The following is a 22,087-nucleotide window of genomic DNA, read 5'->3' on the forward strand; positions in this document are numbered from 1 at the left end:
CTGCTGAATAAAGATCTTTGCTGCGGACACAACAGGACCTGCAATTCCCAATGGGTCGAACAATCTCGCCAAATCAGATGTTACTTTGCGCTTAGTTACGACACTGCATTCGCTCATATTACTCTTCAGGCAAAATCGGTCCGCTTGGGGAATCCATGTCAGCACCTTGGTTGATGAATTATCGAAGTCGAGGTCTACTTTTCTATCCTCTGGTGGGACTCCGTGTAATAGTTTTAAGTGGTTGGCACACCACTTTCGCAATCTGAATCCTGCCTCTGACAACAACCTATTCAGCTCACTCTGCATCTCCATTGCGGTCGTTAAGCTGTCGGATCCGCACATGCCATCGTCAACATAGAAATTTCGCTGAAGTGCTGGAGCACCCAATGGATATTTATGCAAATTTGTATCTGCTGTTTTTTCAGACATCTCGTAGCAAGATACGGGGCGCAAGTCGTACCATATGTTAATGTATTTAACATGTAGTGCTCGAGCTCCTTGTCTGGGGAACTCCTCCATACGACCAGCTGATATCTGCGATCCCTCGTGTCCACTAGTACTTGTCTGTACATCTTCTCGATATCCGTCGTGAACACAAATCGCGGTAATCTAAATCGCAACAGCATCCCAAACAGGTCTCCTTGCACCTTGGGACCTGAATGTAAAATATCATTGAGCGACCATCCAGACGATGACTTGCAGGATGCATCGAACACTACCCTGAGCTTTGTCGTACTGCTATCTGGACGCAGGACACAATGATGCGGAATGTAGTAATGACTGCCGCGCACCTCTCTTGCTTGTATTTTCGTCATGTGGCCCAACTCTTCGTACTCCTTCATAAACTTCGCATACTGCTCGCGAAGATTTGCATCTTTTGCTAACCGACGCTCCAGAGCGAAGAATCTGGAAGCTGCAATACTCAGCGACTCTGATATCTTTTCTGTATCGTCTGAAAATGGTAGTCGCACCACAAATCGACCACTCTCATTGACTGTAGTGTATTGGTTAAAGTGACTTTCACACCTTTCGTCTGCTAGTGTCAACTTCTGGTCCTCACCAACATCATCTTGTTCCCAAAACTGTTTTAACAACTCTTCCAGACCACGTTCCTCTTCTCCAAAAACAGCACACGTAACCGTTCCTGCTTCAGCATGTACCTTTCCACTAGCAATCCATCCTAGCTTCGAGTTCTTCAATATAGGAAGTTCCTTGGACATCCGAATTTCTTGTGATAAAATCAAATTGAAATAGAACTCTGCTCCAAGCAGTACGTCGATTCTGCCCGTTTGGAAAAAGTGTGCATCAGCTAGCTGTATGTTCTCTGGGATAGGCCATGACGTGACGTCGATGTCAGTGCTTGGTTGCGGTGGAACTATGTTTGGTAATACAAAAGCTTCTAGGCGCGCTCGGAATTTGCTTGTTAGTGACTGAATCTCCACATTGACTCTGTGGTTTCCTGTTCTTGACCTTCCGCCAACTCCTTCGATAGCGAGAGTCGCTTGAATTGGTTCAATACCCAATCTCCGTACTAGCCGTTCTGACACCAAATTAATCTGTGAGCCGGAATCCAACATCGCCTTAAATTCATAGCTCCTTCCATTATTGGCCTTAATGGCGACTCGTGCGGTTGCTAGGAGTACGTATGACTGAACTCTATTTGCCGATGCTACTGTTGGTGATTGCTGAGTTGACGTTACTGCTTCCTTCTCTTCTGCTTGTGTCTTCGTGGAGAAATGTAGAAGTGTATTGTGCTTCTGTTGACACTTCCTGCATGTCCCACTTGTACACGTCTTTGCCTGATGGTCCTCCTTGAAGCAATTCAGGCACATCTTGTTCCTAGCAACCCATTTCTGTCTTTCGGGCGCGGTCTTTGCCAAGAACTGTTTGCAATAGTAAAGTGGGTGGTCACCTTTGCACATGTAACATTTTCGGGTTGTTGTTGAAGCAGACGTAGCTGTTGGCTTACTCTTTTGAAGCCCGTTGACTGCTTCTAATGATTCGAAGCGACCCACAGAGGGGAAATGTGTGTTAAAAATTGATCAAAAGCCCTAGAAAGCTCATTTACAGTCGGATTGATATAAAATTTTGCACGAAGCATATCTTCTGTACAAGGATTAATCCTATAGAAAATAATGAAAATCGGTCCAGATTTGGATGCAGCTTCCATATATATTCGCATCTGATATGAGATAAAAATGCACCAAAATCACTGAAATTTGACACATGCAACCTGAACTAGCCTAAAAAAAAACATTGTGCCAATTTTCAAACAAATCGGTACAGATGTATATGAGGAAAAGTCAAAATTTTTTAGTTTCCATGAAGCCAAGGTTTGCACTATTATAATACGCGAACTATTGTAGTTTACCAGTAACTATGACTATTGCTGGATTATTTTAGATGTTTTTGTACAAAGCTCAAAAATTTAGCTAAAAAATTTAATTTACGTGGTAGTTACGACCGCGTAAAGGAAAAAACATAGGTAAAAACACGTTGAAGCTAAACAGGTTTTTTACATTGCTATTCGATTTCTGATTAAACCATTCAAATGACGGACATCTGTCCAAAGTAAAAGTAGGAGAATACAAAATGAAGATTACACTTCTAATGTATCACTTTCCAAAATTTCCACTGCATCCACCTTTTATGGATGCTGACATTTTGAAGCCGGATTTCAGGTGTTTTTTATATTTTTTATGTAACTGGGACGCGCATTCGGATATTTCGAAAAACCAATTATAGGATTAAAGAACTCGCGATTTCGCATAATCTGATATGTATATTGAGTATGTAGCCCAAACAGCAGCAGAGTAATCTACTGCCAAAGGCCAAAATTTAGTGTGATATTTTTTCTAAAAAACCTATTTTTTGGGTACAGTATTTACAATATCGTTTTGAGTGTGCTGGTACCCCGCGATATTTTAGTTTTTCGACGATCCGGAACATATGAATCACAGATCATAAAAATCCATCTACTAGAACGGCGGAAATGGCTACTGCAAAAATTGAAAAATTTGCGAAAAATGTTTTTCAAAATATCGCTGACTAATTCGCGTTTTATGTGGATCGTTTCCATTTCAATGAAGAACGTGAATCGTCACTCGCGTTTGTGCGAAAACAGCGGTTTGAAAAATTTAGTGGCGTGGGAGCTGTATCCGATTTATCCAAAAAATACTGTGTGATGCTACATCCACGGTTCTTGATGGATTTTATTGAAATATGTTTAGATCGATGTATTTTTTCACGGTTGATAGTGAAATCGGATGCGCATAAAAAGTGTATGCACTTTGTGCAAAATATAAGCGTTATACAGTTTGTTGCACACTAAACTGCAAACGATGCTACATCTTAGCGGCCAAAGTAAATCCTGTCAAATGTGTACAAATTAAAAGATAAGAATTCGCTGTATTTGTAAACCGCATGCGCATCAAGTGATTTTGAGGATTTCGCGATTTACACGCATTTCAAAATGAACATTACCCGATACAATTTTATTTCAAGATTATACCCCATTTAAAGGAACCCAACATTTATTTGAAAGATATCCATATCTTCTGCTAGATGTTAGCGTGTTTTCGAGAAGTGATTAGAATAAAAAATGTGATTTATTGCGTGAAATTTAACTAAAATAGAAGAAAAACTCCGACCTATTTTTCTTACATTTTGTTCAACTAACTCACAAAATAAATTTTAATAAATATTTTCTCTTGCAAAAATTTTATAAATTTCCTCAATAAATTTTTTTGTTTTCGCTATAATATGAAAACCACTAAACGGATTTGTATAGTTTTGGTTTCATTTGAATCTTCGCGATGTATAGATTACGTACATATTTTTTATATATTTTTCAGAGGCATAAGCAGGTTGAATTTTATTAAAACAAGTTGCAAACTACCAATTGTTTTGAATTATTTCCTAATTTCCGCGAAAATGCACAACTTTTTCAATAAAGTTATGGGACCTCAGTAAACATATAGTATGTAGGGAGCCCCTAATTAAGAGAATTTCTCAATATAATGATTAGAGTCTTTTAAAGATTTTTTTCTTTTTATCAGAATTGAAACCGCCATAACTTTTGCGCGCAACAACCAAAATTAGTATCACGAACAGATTTAAAAATGGCATTTTTTTCCCAATCTATGTACCAAAAATCTTTCATGTAGCTTAAAAAAAATTTTAATTTTTTTTTATGGAAAACTAAAAAATTTTGTCTTTTCTTCATATATAGTCTCATATACATATATTTCATTCCAAATTTTATTTTTTGAAATTTACTTAAATAAAATTTTTCTCAATTCACATGAGAAAAGCCGTGAATGTTTCTGAATAATGCAAACATATGTGATAGGTGTTCGTTTAGTCTGATAAATAAGAGCCCCGGTTATAAGGCGGAACAAAATTTAGTGTGAGTAAACCTTGCAATTCCATATAAAAATATTTCCTATTTTAGTTAAGAAAAATTAGATTTTTTCGGAATGGCGCAAATATGCGCAATTTTTTATGATTGAATCTGATATTTGAGAATCAAGCGCATAAAACATTAGAAGAAACTATGGTCGGGAAACGACGGGGAAATAGACTTTTTCACTATTGAAATTGTAGTAATCTTAAAAATTATCATAAAAAATTTTCATAAAGAGGATATGTATCACCATTATTAAAGAGCAAAGATGTAAAATCAATCTGAAAATTTTAAATGCTAATCTTGTTCGGAGACTGTACAAAAACAATAAATCTTGAAAAATATAAATTTTCGCGAAAATAATGTCATTTTAATATTCACCTAATTCCTTAGTTTTCGAAAATTTACTTTTTGTTTTCAGTATGGCTGAGTTCAATCGACTGCTGCATTGGATTGGTTAATCTTACAAAGTCGAGGATGGTTATAGCAAATGTAGAAAAGAGTCTGGTTGCCGTTTATCAACATTTTTTCATAAAAAAGGATTTTCATATTTTGAGTTTTGAGCAACTTTAGGCCTATGTTTCCCCTCTGTGCGACCCTTCAGGCATTTCATGAAATGATCCATTGTTTGAAGCTCCTTGGAATTGACAATCGACTGCTCATACAACACATGAGTCGTCTTGTCCATCCTCTTTGTCAGGATGTGGATTAAGAGTGGATCCCATTCTTTTGACTTTATTCCAAGGCCCTCCAGCGCTAAAAGTGACTCATGAAGACTGTCATGAAAGTCTTTCACTGATCTGCAATCGCCTGACATGTTAGGCAAGCTTAAAATTCTCTCAAGTATAGTTGAAACTTGAGCTCTCTTGTTATTGTATCGTTCCTGGAGAGTCGCCCAGGCTATGTGGTAATTCGCCTCCGTCAACTCGAGGTGCCTTATGAGCTTCTCGGCTTCTCCAGTCACATTCGCCTTGAGGTACCACATCTTTTGTACCAGCGGCAATGCTTGTTCGTTGATCATTTTCCCAAAGATGTCCGAAAATGTCTGCCACTTCGAGTAATCCCCATTGAACTGAGGGATTGTAATCTTTGGCAGGTTAACTTCATTTGCCAAGTTGTCGCCTGATCTCTGCTGAGATGATGGATGATCGACCTGTGATAGCGTCGATATCTTCTCCTTAAATTTTAATGTCTCTTCTTCCAAGAGAACGTATGCTGATGCATCGTACCCAACCACTGTTGGGTCGTCAAAACTCTCGTACATCTTGAAGTGGATGTCTTCCACATTTGCCCACAATCGCTCGATTGAAGCCATCGTTTGACAGGGCGCAGCTTGACCTGAGCTGCCCCTTATTAACGTTTGGATTGACTGCGTTAGAGCCCTCTGACGTCTTACTAATGCAGTCATGTTGCTGGTCATACTAGATCCGCTGGGTTGCTTCTGCTTCTCCATTTCCCTTACTGCAGGGAGTGGTTTTTGAGGTCCTGCTTCTTTACCTTTGTGTATCTCCTCCCGTATGGCGTCAACTGCAGCTCTATATTCTTCTCCAATGACCTTGTGCACGTCATTTGAGACATGGAGTTGTGACTCTGCTGCCGGATCCGCTCGTATCTTGTTCTCCTTCCGATCTATCTCCACCCAGAGTGCTTCCAACTCCCCCAATTTCTTCGTGTAGAACTCCACAGTTCTTCTCTCTATTGGAGCCTTCTTTACATTCGAAATCGCCTTCCTCAATTCGGCGATTGCTGCTTGCTGCTCCGAGATCATTGCTGACAGATCCATCGTGACGGTTTCTAGCTCCTCGTAGTTACTAGAATTCCGATGATTCGGCTCACTTGGTTAAATTCTCTCTGTTTGCTTGAATACCAGACGACTCTGGTTACTTGACTTCGATGTCTTTGTTGGAGGTCTTCTTTTGAATTTGTGCGACCTTCTGATATAAGGCACGCTTCTGCTTGCTGTAAGGACTAAATTCCTTACTCTCACAAATAAGTGTTTCAACTTCCTTACCACTGGTGGGGGGAAGTAAGAAATTTATAAGTGAGATCACGTCGGGGTCACCAAAAATGATTAAAAATGTAAATTAAAGGCGGATATACACAACACTTGAATTGTGTAAACCTAGATAGTTTACAAGAAATTGTAAAGCTATCTAGGTTTACACAATTCAAGTGTTGTGTATATCCGCCTTTTATTTACATTTTTAATCAGTTGACGTTGCCAGATTTTAAATAAATATCCCTGAAGAAGTTGGAAAATACCGAAGAAACGTTGTATAAAAAAATGAAATAAATAGTTTTTAATTTCATTTGCAAAAACTGGACCTAGCAGTCCAATAAGACACAGTCTTAAACAATTGAAATAAAGTAATAAAAGGTCAATAAATTTTCTCGTAAAAATTATTCGGAGGGCCCGCCGACTACAGCAAAATAAAATCATCAATAAGACCACATGAAGGATTTTTTCACACATATTAAATTCAAATATAACCCAGAAACATGCACCCTTCTAAAAACATACTGCAAAGACATAAAACGTCTGGCAAAACTGTCGGAGAGGTTAAAATTCTTACTGGCATGTAGGAGTGGCCTAATACCACCTCACCTAACAAATTCCACAACAAATTCCAAATCACTATTCACAACTAATCAAGCTTTAAAAGATTTCATCAAAATAGAACAAACATTTCACACAAAAGTATTAAAGATAGAAATAAAAGAAACCAATATCAACATAAAAAAGACCAAAGCAAATATATCTTCAATAACAAAAACATTAAAATCGACAATGCAGATTGAGGAATACGATTGTTTCATTAAAAAACAACGCACACGTTACCTGTATTTTACATCAAATGATAGAGAAACCAAAGTAGCAAAACTCAAAAAAAAAAAATAAAAAAAACAAAGGATTAGAAACGTATGGTTAAAATATAACGCTGAAAACAAAACAAATCTACAATTCAGCCAAGAAAGTATGTGGTTGTTATCACTATTTTCGTCGGTACAACTCATAGCAGACTTAGAGCAATGGGTGCAAACTATAACAGATGATAGACAAAAGGAAATAACAAGATCAAAAATAACGAACAGGATATTAACATACAAAAGAACAACAAAACTCAGCCCAAAAGAAAAATTTATCTTACAAATATTCGACGAAACCAAACAATTCGACGAAACCAAACAATAAAGGGAATAATACGGTGGTGATGTACAGAAATGATTACAAGAATGGAATGGAAAAACTTTTAGTAGACAAAACAACATACAAGGTAATGAGAACAGACCCAACACAAAAATTACAAAGAACAAATAACAAAATAATCATGGAATTGAATAAACAAAATTACATCACGAAACATGAAAGATTTAAACTAACATCACATGCTTCGAATGCTCCAAGATTATATGGTCTTCCCAAAGTTCATAAACCTCTACGACCAATACCTTCTTCGATAGAGGTTCCGTGTTACAAATTGTCTAAGCATATTGGAGAAATACTGAAACACATCATAATGGAAAAGTAAAATATAAGGAATTCAATTAGATTAAAGGAACAATTAGAGGAGATAAGTGTAGATGATGACGACATATTAGTCTCATTCGACGTAGTATCCCTCTTTACTAATATTCCAATTCATCTGGCCATAAAAACATCATGACTCAATGGGAAACACTTAAAGAATACACAAAAATACCGAAGTCACAATTTCTCAAGATATTACAATTTTGCCTCAACGACAATAATTATTATAGCGGACATTGTCCTAGATACCCTCTTTACGCAAATTGTAGAAGATCTAAATAAGGAAAATGTACATTTTAAATATCTAACAAAATACGTGGATGATATGTACGCAGTAATTAAAAAAGGAGACGAACTAAAAATATCCATATTCATATTTATTGAGTCTTTTTTTTAACAACATAACATAGAATTATAATAAAACGTAAGCTTAAAACTATTTTGTATTGTTTTAATTACATTATTTTTTATATTCAGTAGCGACCTTGTATGATAAATTAGTGAGTAATTATAATTAGGCATATTTTAATAATTTAATTCGAGCTTGCTCCCGACCCTTTCATAAACTAAAAATATTAAAATCATTAAATAACTATCACAATAAACTAAAGTTCACATTGGAAATAGAAGAAAACAACAACATACCTTTCTTGGATATTAAAATACATAGAGTTGGCAACAAATTATACACCGATTGGTACATGAAACCAACCGCCACAGGACGAATAATGAATTACTTACTTACGTAGCTGGCCCATTACAGAACATTTGTTCTATAGGCCGAACTAAGAAGAGATCTCCATTCCTCTCTATTTGTTGCTTCGCACTCTGGAATACCGCGCCTTTTCATCTCATCATCCACTTGTTTGCGCCATCTATTCCTTGGCCTGCCAATTCTGCGTGCACCGCCATGTGGCATGTATTCATACGCCTTTTTAGCGGGTTCATCATCGCTCATTCTTATGATATGGCCTAGCCAACGCAATCGCTGCATCTCGATGCGTTTAACTATATTGATGTCGTTGTATAGCAGATACAGCTTGTGGTTCATGCGACGTCGATATTCACCGTCAACGCAGATTGGTCGTAGATCTTTCGAAGAATTTTTCTCTCTGCTTGCGCAAGTACCCAGGCTTCGGAGCCATACATCAGCACGGGTAGTATCAGTGTTTTGTAGAGCGTTATTTTTGTTTGACGAGATTTGGCTTTGTTTTTAAACTGCTTACTTAAACCAAAGTAGCATCTGTTGGCCAATACAATTCTTCTTTTTATTTCACAACTGATGTCGTTTGTTGTGTTTACGCAGGTGCCGAGGTAGACGAAGTCTTTTACTACCTCAGTATTATAGGAACCAACATCCACAGTCGGTACGAGCTCAATGGATGCATTGCGCGTCGACACCATCAACTTGGTCTTCTCACCGTTTACCGCCAGAACCACTTTAGCAGATTCTCCTTCGAACTTTATAAAGGTATCAGTTACTTCTTTTACTGATCGGCCCATGATGTCTATATCATCAGCATAAGCAAGTAACATGTGACTATTGGTGTAGATTGTGTAACTTCTTTTGACGTTTGCCTCTCGTATAACCTTTTCTAGCAGGATGTTGAAGAGGTCACACGAAAGGCTGTCTCCTTGTCTGAAACCTCTTTTGGTACCAAACTCTTCGGAGAGGTTCTTTCCTATTTTAACTGAGGACCTCGTGTCAGTTAAAGTCATTTTACAAAGCCGGATGAGCTTTGAGGGGATACCAAATTCAGACATGGCTTGGAATACCTTTGAACGCAGCGGGCTGTCGAAGGCTGCTTTATAATCGACAAAAAGGTGGTAGGTGTCGATCTGCATCTCTTGGGTCTTCTCCAGGATTTGCCGCAGGGTAAATATCTGGTCAATGGTGGACTTGCCAGGTCTAAAGCCGCATTGGTATGGTCCAATTATCTCGTTGACCATAGGCTTTAGTCGTTCGCACAATATCCCTGACACGATCTTGTAGGCAATAGGGAGTAGACTTATGCCCCTATAATTAGAGCATACAGTCTTATCTCCCTTTTTGTGGACGGGGCACAGGATACTCAGGTTCCAATCGTCGGGTACTCGTTCTTCCTGCCAGATGGTGCTAACTAGCTGATGAATACACCTTATCAGCGTGTCGCCTCCGGTTTTGAACAGCTCGGCTGGTAAGCCATCGGCCCCTGCTGCCTTATTATTCTTCAGCCGATTTATTGCTGTCTTTACCTCATCTTGGCTGGGCGGTATACATTCAATACCATCTTCTGGGATTGGGACTGTGGTATCTTCGTCATTTTCGCTGCTATTGGATACCAACAGATTTGAAAAATGTTCTTTCCATATCCTGAGTACACTATCTGTATCAGTTACCAAATTACCTTGCTGGTCTCTACAGGAGGATGTGCCTGTACCAAAGCCATCAGTTTGATGCTTGACTCTTTGGTAGAATTTTCGGACTTCATTCTGGCTCCTGTACATCTCGATTTTTTCACACTCCCGCTTTTCCATCTCTCTCTTTTTCCTGCGGAAAAGACGTTTCTCCTCTCTCCTTTTCTCCCTGTATCTCTCTCGTGCGCTACGCGTTGCTACAGATTGTAAAGTAGCCCTATATGCCGCATTTTTCTCTTCGGTGGCAGCACGACACTCCTCATCATACCATGGATTCCTTGGTGGAGGTCTCTGGTATCCAAGTATGGATTTTGCGGCTGTTTGCATGGAGTGGGCAATGCTTTGCCATTGTGCTGATATATTATCGGGATGAGGAGTGCTTTGATTAAGCAATTGGGCTAGTTGAGTGGAATATGTTGTGGCTATCTGTTGTAATTGCAGCTTACCGATGTCTAACTTTCATGTTGTGTCTGTTCGTACTTTGTTTGCTACGTTTAAGCGGGTGCGTACCTTTGCTGCAAGAAGGTAGTGGTCCGAATCAATGTTTGCGCCTCGGAACGATCGTACATCCAACACGCTCGATGAATGTCTTCCATCTATCACAACATGATCAATTTGGTTTCTTGTTTTCTGATCTGGAGACAGCCAGGTGCCCTTATGAATATCGAGATGATTAAATCTGGTACTGCTAACTACCATGTTTTTTGCAGCTGCAAAGTCTATCAGCCTCATACCATTGTCAGATGTTTCACTGTGGAGACTGAATTTCCCGACTGTTGGGCCAAAGATATACTCCTTTCCAATTTTGGCATTAAAATCGCCTAGAATGATTTTAATGTCATGGGCAGGGCAACGGTCATATGTTTCTTCTAAGCGCTCGTAAAATATATCTTTGGTCTGTTCGTCCTTTTCTTCAGTGGGAGCATGAGCGCAAATAAAGCTGATGTTGAAGAATTTAGCTTTTATTCGAATTGCAGCAAGTCTTTCATTCACTGGGGTGAAGCTGGATACCAGATGTTTTAGTCTCCGACTAACTACGAATCCACAACCAAACTCATGCTTTACGTCATGGCAGCTATAATACAGTGCGTCACCTTAAGGTGTTGTTGTGACGCCTTTCCCAATCATTCGTATTTCCTGTATGGCAGTAACATTGGTCTTGTACTTTTCAAGTACGTCTGCCAATGCGAATGAATGAATTACCACTCTACACAACCATTTCAACAAAAAAGAAACACAGCAATTAATTTGATTAAAAAAGCATTATCACTTAGTCACGCACAATTTAAAGACAAGAATATATCAATAATAAAACAAATTCTCAAACAAAACGGTTACCCCACTAATTTAATAAATAACCTGATAAAAACATCATTATCCCAGAAAGCACCAAAAAAATGACACATTTGGCAACACCAAATATTATAGTGTTCAATATATCCCAAAACTTACAGAAACAACAAATTAAACAAATTATGGATGAAGAAGAAACAGCTGTAGCATACAAACCACACAAAAACGAAAATTGAAAAGATGATAATGTTGTTTATCAAATAACATGTAAAGGGAACACAGCGGAACAATGTGGCAGAGTTTATATAGGGACAACAAAGCGAAGCTTAAACACAAGAATATCAGAACATAAAGCAGACATAGAAAAATGTAAACAAACAACAGCTTTGGCACAACACTGCGTTGAGAAATGATACCCTAGCATTAAGGAAACTCTGTGATATATTTACATTAATTTCGATAATTTTTGCATTTATTGTTCAGTTTAATTGTAGTGTTTATTTTATTTAACCTCCACTTGACAATACTAAATGTAAAAACTTGACGAAAAATAATATGTAAGTATTTCATAACTTAATGCTATGTTCCAAACAACAAAATAAAATCAGCAATAAGACAACATGAAGGGTTTTTTCACATATATTAAATTCAAACATAACCCAGAAACATGCACCCTTCTAAAAACATACTGCAAAGACATAAAACGTCTGGCAAAACTTTCGGTTAGGTTAAAATTCTTGCTGGCATGTAGAAGGAGTGGCCTAATACCACCTCACCTAACAAATTCCACAACAAATTCCAAATCACTATTCACAACTAATCAAGCTTTAAAAGATTTCATCAAAATAGAACAAACATTTCACACAAAAGTATTAAAGATAGAAATAAAAGAAACCAATATTAACATAAAAAAGACCAAAGCAAATATATCTCCAATAACAAAAACATTAAAATCGACAATGCAGATTGAGGAATACGGTAGTTTCATTAAAAAACAGCGCACACGTTACCTGTATTTTACATCAAATGATAGAGAAACACAAGTAGCAAAACTCAAAAAAATAAAAAATGGACTAGAAACGTATGGTTTAAAATATAACGCTTCAATGTTTGAAAACAAAAAATGTACAATTCAGCCAAGAAAGTATGTGGTAGTTATCACTAGGTCCAAAATTTTCGATCCCTATTAATGATAAACAATTTTCGTCGGTACAACTCATAGCAGACTTAGAGCAATGGGTGCAAACTATAACCGATGATAGACAAATGGAAATAACAAGATCAAAAATAACGAAAAGGATTTTAACATACAAAAGAACAACAAAACTCAGCCCAAAAGAAATTTATCTTACAGAAATGATTACAAGAATAGAATTGAGAAACTTTTAGTAGACAAAACAACATACAAGGTAATGAGAACAGACCCAACACAAAAATTACAAAGAGCAAATAACAAAATAATCATGGAATTGCATAAACAAAATTACATCACGACACATGAAAGATTTAAACTAACATCACATGCTTCGAATGCTCCAAGATTATATCGCTCATTTACTCAAAGAGTGACACATTTGAAAAAAACAACTTTCGAGAAAAACGCGTTTTAAGTTGGCGAATGACATTTGACTTGTCCCCTTAAAAATATTGTTACACAAAATCTAACATAACTACTTAGACCATATATTGCAAACAGCTAGCCAGATATCAGAGCTAAATTTCTGTGCAAGATCAAGCATGATTTGAAGTGTTTTAGTGCATCATAAACCTCCAAAAACTTTTGTGTTGAATTATGCGAAACTCGTAGTAAATGAGTTGTAACTCGACGAGTTTTAGAGATATCAGTATGAAAACGTATTTTTTGAGTTATGCCACTCTTTGAGTAAATGAGCGATATGGTCTTCCCAAAGTTCATAAACCTCTACGTCCAATATCTCCTTCGATAGAGGTTCCGTGTTACAAATTGTCTAAGCATATTGGAGAAATACTGAAACACATCATAATGGAAAAGTATAATATAAAGAATTCAATTAGATTAAAGGAACAATTAGAGGAGATAAGTGTAGATGATGACATATTAGTCTCATTCGACGTAGTATCCCTCTTTACTATTATTCCAATTCATCTGGCCATAAAAAACATCATGACTCAATGGGAAACACTTAAAGAATACAGAAAAATACCGAAGTCACAATTTCTTAAGATATTACAATTCTGCCTCAACGACAATAATTATTTTATGTATGATGGATCGATCTATTCAAAAATCATTGGAATGCCAATGGGGAATCCCCTATCTCCAACTATAGCGGACATTGTCCTAGATACCCTCTTGACGCAAGTTGTAGAAGATCCAAATAAGGAGAATATACATTTTAAATATTTAACAAAATACGTGGATGATATGTTCGCAGTAATTCAAAAAGGAGACGACATAAAAAAAATATTAAAATCATTACATAACTATCACAATAAACTAAAGTTCACATTGGAGATAGAAGAAAACAACAACATACCTTTCTAGGATATTAAAATACATAGAGTTGGCAACAAATTATACACCGATTGGTACATGAAACCAACCGCCACAGGACGAATAATGAAATACCACTCTACACAACCATTTAAACAAAAAAGAAACACAGCAATTAATTTGATTAAAAAAGAATAATCACGTAGTCACGCACAATTTAAAGGCAAGAATATATCAGAAATAAAAGAAGTTCTGAAACAAAACGGTTACCCCACTAACTTAATAAATAACCTGATAAAAACATCATTATCCCAGAAAGCAACAAAAAATAACACATCTGGCAACGCCAAATATTATAGTGTTCAATATATCCCAAAACTTACAGAAACAACAGAAATTAAACAAATTATGGATGAAGAAGAAACAGCTGAAGCATACAAACCATACAAGGCAACATCATGCTTATACACAAAAACAAAAACGAAAATTGAAAAGACGATAATGTAGTTTATCAAATAACATGTAAAAGGAACACAGCGGAACAATGTTGCAGAGTTTATATATGGACAACAAAGCGAAGCTTAAACACAAGAATATCAGAACATAAAGCAGACATAGAAAAAGGTAAACAAACAACAGCTTTGGCACAAAACTGCGTTGAGAAAGACCACAAAGCGGATCTTATAAATGTCAACATCTTGGACAAAGAGAGAATCGTGACTAAAAGATATACGTTGGAGAGCATAAGAATCCAACAAAAAATAAGAAATGAAATAAACAGAAAATATGATAAAGACAAACAAACGCAATTTACACCATAGCAATTTTTTAATCGTATTCCTACCCTCTGTGATACCCTAACATTAAGGAAACTCTGTGATATATTTACATTAATTTCGATTATTTTTCATTTATTGTTTAGCTTAATTGTAGTCTTTATTTCATTTAACCTCCACTTGACAATACTAAATGTAAAAACTTGACGAAAAATTATTTGCAAGTATTTCATATCTTAATGCTATGTTCCAAAAACAAAATGTAAAAGTAACAAACAAATTTTATACCATCTTGTTGTCGTTGCCAGATTTTAAATAAATATCCCTGAAGAATGAAATAAATAGTTTTTAATTTCATTTGCAAAAATTAGACCTAGCAGCCCAATAAGACACAGTCTTAAACAATTGAAATAAAGAAATAAAAGGTCAATAAATTTTCTCGTGAAAAAAATATATATTTTGAAGCCGTTCACCAAAAATTCACATGTCCTTTGAACGAAAAAGTGGAATTAATAATATCGTGACTGGTAACCCTGATATCAAAAACAATTGTTTGCTGAAAACATGGCTAATAGCACATTTATATATAACTTCATTAGCCGGATTTAGCACATTATAAGGTATTATTTGCTAAATCCATCCAAAATCTACCAGAACAGAAGTTATTATCTTGGACGAATGTACTATTTTTCACAATTTTCAATTTTTCACGTCTATGAAATATGTACTCTACCATATCAGTTATAGGGTAGTAGACGTCAATAAATTTAGAAATTGCTTTAAAAACTTCATTGCTAATAGGGTTATAATATATAATAATTTGGTATAATTTATTCCCAAAACAAAAAACAGAGTATAAATTCAAAAATGTTGTTATTAAATAAAATAAGACCTTTTACAAATGGGATATTTTGTAATGGCTTTTCTAAAACCATACGAGTTTTATATTGTTTTATTTTCATGTTTGGCGTAAAACTGCAAGCTTTTCACGTCTACAAAAATTGGGGTTTGTTTCTTTTTCTTTTAAAAATTCTGAACCAAACAATTGCAAATGTTCCGTGAGTATAGCTTACTCTTAACCAACCTTTCCGATTTCTTCCTTTAATTGGATGATTTATAATATAAGAAATATTTTTATTTATTTTATCAATAAATTTATGTGGTACTTACTTTGTCGTAATGATCCCAGTAGTGTTGTCAACCTGAAAACTGCTATTAAAATTTCCATCCACTATATCGTAACGAATTTTGCTACTTTTATCCATGTCCATATCAACAGCAACCACTTTCAACACTTGAATACCCTCATAAGTAGGTAAGTATAATGTGGCATTCATTTCCTTCGTCTCAAAAACTGGTGGACAGTCATTTACGTTAAGTATGTTGATTGTTACTTTGGCACAGTTTCTTGAATATAGCTTTGGAGTCCCCTTGTCATTGACCTGTAATAAGAGTAATGTTAGTCAGATTTTAGCGAAGGAGTTGCAATATTCAACTGATCCATTAGTGAAAGTGAAAAAGTAATCAATGTCGATAAAAAAATCGAAACTAAACAAGTAGGAAAAGCGCTAAGTTCGGTCGGGCCGAAGTTTTTATACCCTCCACCACAAATTTCGGTGGATTAATTTGGCCACAATCTTCAAAATACCGAAAATCGGAAGGTACCGTTCTATGGGGGCTATATGATGGCGTGGACCTATACCTAAAAATTTCTGGGGGAACGTTTTATATCCCCAACGAAGACTAAATACGAAATGTCAGCCATCTCGGTGTGATAATGAGGCCAAAACCTTCAAAATACCGAAAATCGGGAGATATCGTCCTATGGGGGCTATATCAAAACGTGGACCTATATAAACATTTTATGGTAGAAATGTTTCTTAGCCTCTGGAATCACAAAATACAAGGTTACAACCGATTCAGTTGTCAAATGGGACTAATACATTCTAAATATATTAAAATTACGCGTACTTTATATGGGGCGTTTTATGGGGGCTATACCAAAACGTGGTCCTATATAAACCAACTTTGGTAGGACTGTTTTTTTGGCCTCTGGAGACACAAAATACCAAATTACAACCAATTCGGTGGTAAAATGGGACAAATATCTTAAAAATTCCTTAAAAGTACGACGCGTCACGCGTCATTTTGTATGAGGGCTATGCGAAAGCGTACATATAATGGATTTTCCCAAAATTTCATCCACCTACGTCAATCCGTTCGGACGCTAGAGTGATTTCCCCAGACGGGCGGGCATGGCTATATCGATGTAGAATTGCACGCTGATCAAGAATATATATAGTTTGTGGGGTTTACAATGATTATTTCGAGTTACAAACGGAATGACAAACTTAATATACCCCCATCCTGTGGTGGAGGGTATAAAAATACATATGTTCTCACAACAACCCCGAATGGACAAGGGAGACTTCTCTCATATCCGTGAATGCAGGCCGATTCATATTAGCTCAATGTTATGGGACTTAGTTTTTATTGCCGAGTCCGAACGCCGCACAGTGTTGCGCAGTGGATATGGGACTTAGTTTTTATTGCCGAGTCCGAACGCCGCACAGTGTTGCGCAGTGGAGAAAAATCGAAAAATGTGATTTTAACTTGTATATGTTTACGTTACTTTCTTACAATCATATGTAAATTAGACGACCTTTAAAATAACTATTTCCGAAAATTTTGTTGACAACATTAAAAGTTTTGGATGGGGATAAAATGGGTGGGTTATATATATATATAAAATTTTAGTGCAATAAGTTGACATCAACTGTACATGGACAAAGTACCGTTAAAATAAATAAAAAATTTGATAAAAAATATATAAATTCTTAATATTACGTACAGTAGATCTTTTGAAAGCCACCTTGGCTCTTGGGTTTCGTTAATTTGACTTCTCTTCCGAAGCCAAATGTAATGCAACCTTCCATATCCATTCTATATTAATGGAAGACTATATCAATTCTCTTACTTTATAACAGTGTTACCGCTTCCTTTTCAAATAGAAGGAGTTGACCTGGGTTGATGAATTTTTGTACAAGTACTTATGATGACGTAGGAATGAAAAACTCAAATTTTTATCCATATTGGTTCAGATTTGTATATAGTCCCCATATATACATTACTCTGATTTTGCTATAACTCTGCCAATTTTAATTAAATGGCCTTGAAGTTTGATATGCGATATTTTCTTAGGTCCTTGGTCAATTTTACGGATTGCGACAAAAATCGGTTCAGATTTGGATATAGCTTACATATACATATATTCATATTTGATACACTAAACACGCAATATTTGTCAAATATTGATGGAATTCGGAAAATGTGACGTAATTATTTGCAATTGCTAGAACAAAATAGCGTGAGTTATGTAAAACTTTCGGGAACATGAGTAACTTTTATCCAAATCTTAACAGATTTTTGTCAAAATACACACAGACTAGCCAAATTCACTACAATCTGATTTTGAAGGAGATCGGACAAAAAAGTATGATTACCTACAGTGGTGCTCAAACCATTTGCAACTGGAATGACTACTGCACTTTTTATACCCTACACCACTATGTGGGGAGGGTATTATAAGTTGGTTTTGGCCAAAAAGTTTGTAACGCATCGAAATAATGGTCGTAGACCCATACTTATATATACCAAAATGAATGTCTCGACGAGCTGAGTCGATCTGGCTGTGTGTGTCCGTCCGTCTGTCCGTCTGTCCATCTAAACCTTGTAATCACGCTACAGGTCGCAATTTTGATCGGATCGTCACGAAATTTTGGATATTGATGGGGGTTCCGGAGGGGAAGAAGCCTATTGACTTTGGCGATGGTCGGATAATATTTAGGGGTCGGAAAGGGCAAAAAACTTAGGTGGATAAAAAGACAACGTTTTTTTCCAAAGCGAATATCTCAGCTTCTATATGGGGTATACCAAAACCAAAACCTGACAATGAAAGCAGAAAATATCACCTTTCTAATGATGTAAAGTAGGTGCTCGTAGGTGATCAAACAACGAAGATATCACAATAGTAGCAAATAAAACCCCAATTTTAATTTTTGCGATTTTAATTATATTGACGAATATCACACCTTTGGTTGAAAATTATTCAAAAGCAAAGCCTGACTATGAAAGTAAAAGATCCCGTCTTTACAATGATGCAAACTAGGTCGGCGTAGGTAACCAAATAACGGAGATATCGAAATAGTCGGTAATACATCCCATTTTTCTATTTTTTTTGGAAATCACGCTACAGGTCGCAATTTTGATCGGATCGTCACGGAAATTTGAGGGTTAATGGGGGTCTCACAGATGAAGAAGCCTTTTGATTTTGGTGATGGTCGGATAATATTTAGGGGTCGGAATGGGCAAACACTTATTTGGAGAAAAGTCAACATTTTATTCCAAAGCCAATATCTCTGTTTCTTTAAGAGGTATATCAAAAGCAAAACCTGGCCAGGAAAGTAGAAAATATCACCTTTACAACGATGTAAAGTAGGCTGTCGTAGGTGGTCAAATAGCAGAGATATGGCAATAGTCGATAGGCAATCCCATTTTCCGATTTTGTTGTAATCACGCTACAGGTCGCAATTTTGATCGGATCGTCACGAAATTTTGGGGGTTAATGGGGGTCCCAAAGAGAAAGAAGCCTATTGATTTTGATGATGGTCGATTATATTCAGGGGTCGGAATGGGCAATCACTTACTTGGAGAAAGGTCAATGTTTTATTTCAAAGCCAATATCTCTGTTTCTTTAAGAGGTATATCAAAAGCAAAACCTGGCAAAGAAAGTAGAAAATATCACCCATCCAGCGATGTAAATTAGGTTGTCGTAGGTGGTCAAATAGCAGAGATATGGCAATAGTCGATAATGCATCCCATTTTCCGATTATTTTGTAATCACGCCACAGGTTGCAATTTTGATCGGATCGTCACGAAATTTTAGGGGTTAATGGCGGTCCCACAGAGGAAGAAGCTTATTGATTTTGGTGATAGTCGGATAATATTTAGGGGTCGGAATGGGGAAATCATTTGGAAACAAATTCAAAGTTTTATTCTTTGTGAATATATTGGCTTCTAGTAGGGGTATTTCAACGGCAAAACCTGTCAATGGAAGAAGAAAATATTACCTTTGGTGTAAAGCAGGTTGGCGAAGGTGGTCAAACAAGGGAGATACCACAATAGTCGGTAATGCATCCAATTCTTCTATTTTTTTGCAATCAAGCTACAGGTCGTAATTTTGATCGGATGGTCCCGAAAGTTTGGTTGCTTATGGGGGTCCCAGAAAGAAAGAGGCATATTATTTTTGGTGGTAGTCGGATTGGAAATTATTGGACCCTATCAGTGCGGCTTTAGACCTGGCAAATCCACCATTGACCAGATATTTACCTTGAGACAAATCCTGGAAAAGACCCACGAAATGCAGATCGACACCTTCCATCTTTTCGTCGATTATAAAGCAGCATTCGACAGCCCTATACGTTCAAAGGTGTTCCAAGCCATGTCTGATTTTGGTATTCCTGCAAAGCTCATTCGGCTTTGTAGAATGACATTAACTGAGACGAGATCCTCAGTTAAAATAGGAAAGAACCTCTCCGAAGAGTTTATTACCAAAAGAGGTTTCAGACAAGGAGACGGCCTGTCGTGTGATCTATTCAACATCCTGCTGGAAAAGGTCATACGAGACGCGAAGGTCAAAAGAAATGGAACGATATACACGAACAGCCATATGTTACTGGCTTATGCCGACGACATTGACATCATGGGTCGATCGGTAAAGGAAGTAACTGACACCTTTACAAAAGTCGAAAGAGAATCTGCTAAAGTTGGTCTGGCAGTAAACGGCGAAAAAACCAAGTTGATGGTATCGACGCGTAATATTACCACAAACCCCGCACCATTTGTGAATGTTGGTACCTACAATTTTGAGGTAGTAAAGGGCTTCGTCTACCTCGGCACCGCCATAAACACAACAAATAACATCAGTTGTGAAATACGAAGAAGAATAGTGTTGGCTAACAGATGCTACTTTGAGCTGAGTAAACAGTTTAGGAATAAAGCCACCTCTCGTCAAACAAAAGTAACACTTTACAAAACACTGATACTACCCGTGCTAATGTATGGTTCCGAAGCATGGGTACTTGCTCAAGCAGATAAGGCAGTGCTTGGTGTGTTCGAGAGAAAAATTCTTCGAATGATCTACGGGCCAATCTGTGTTGACGGCGAATATCGGCGTCGTATGAACAACGAGCTGTACCAACTATACAATGACATCAATGTAGTTGAACAAATCGAGATACAACGATTGCGATGGCTAGGCCATATTATAAGAATGAGTGATGATGAACCCGCTAAAAAGGCGTATAAATACGGGCCGCATGGAGGTTATCGCAGATCTGGAAGGACAAAGCTTCGTTGGAGCGAACAAGTGGAACGAGACATCAGTAAGCTACATATCCCAGATTGGGAAAATACAGCAGCAAACAGAGAGGATTGGAGATTTTTTCGTAGTTCGGCTTATGGAACAAATGTTCTGTAAAAGGCCAGCTAAGTAAGTAAGTAGTCGGATTATATTCCCTAAAAGAAATGTTTACCAGTGAAAAGCTTATGCACAGGGGTAGTGGTATAGGGAATCACATGGTCGGCCCCGTCCCGACTATAGCCTTTGCTCACTTGTTATATAATTCTAAGGTAATTTATGTATGTAAAATGCAAATATTTTCGTAGGTTGATTATTTACTGACCCCTTTTTGAAGATTTAAATAATAATTGGTAATAATTGTACTTTTTTACAAAAATATACCAAACAATGTTCGGACTAACTTTTGGTACTGGTACTGGATCCTGTCTCTAAGGATAATTGTTAAATACCAAGGTTTTATCCCGGTTTAGCCTCCGCCGGCGATAACGATTGTGGCGCGATGCGGGGGCTAGACGTCACAATGTTCCACTCAGCTTCTTATAGTGTTGATCTGGGGGTTGTGACCGACCAAAGGTTATCCACCTCTACTGTCACAAACCAATACAGTGCACTGAACACCTACAGTGTATCCCTGGAATGTGTGACACATATTTGGTAGTGATCTCCTACCAAAACAAATTGCTGAGATCCCCTAACACCGGGGTGTTAAGCGACGACGTGCCCATCGGTGTTCTCAAGGTTTGCAGTTAGGGTACCAACTGTATTTGAACGGAGCCTCGTTGATACCTGCGCG

The 22,087-nt window shown here is 37.0% G+C and overlaps 1 protein-coding gene across 7 annotated transcripts in view; it reads right to left on the minus strand.

Moving 5' to 3' along the window:
* Window positions 1-22,087, minus strand: part of kug (FAT atypical cadherin kugelei) — a 651,494-nt gene that overhangs the window by 333,946 nt on the left and 295,461 nt on the right. For all 7 annotated transcript variants that reach the window (XM_073986279.1, XM_073986278.1, XM_073986280.1 and 4 more), the window contains one exon: window positions 16,044-16,315. In XM_073986279.1, coding sequence (XP_073842380.1) covers window positions 16,044-16,315 — 272 coding nt within the window. The remainder of the gene's footprint in view (window positions 1-16,043; window positions 16,316-22,087) is intronic.

The sequence above is a fragment of the Musca autumnalis genome, unplaced genomic scaffold, assembly GCF_047663935.1.
Source record: "Musca autumnalis isolate F117 unplaced genomic scaffold, ASM4766393v1 scaffold_4, whole genome shotgun sequence".
Lineage (NCBI taxonomy): Eukaryota > Metazoa > Arthropoda > Insecta > Diptera > Muscidae > Musca > Musca autumnalis.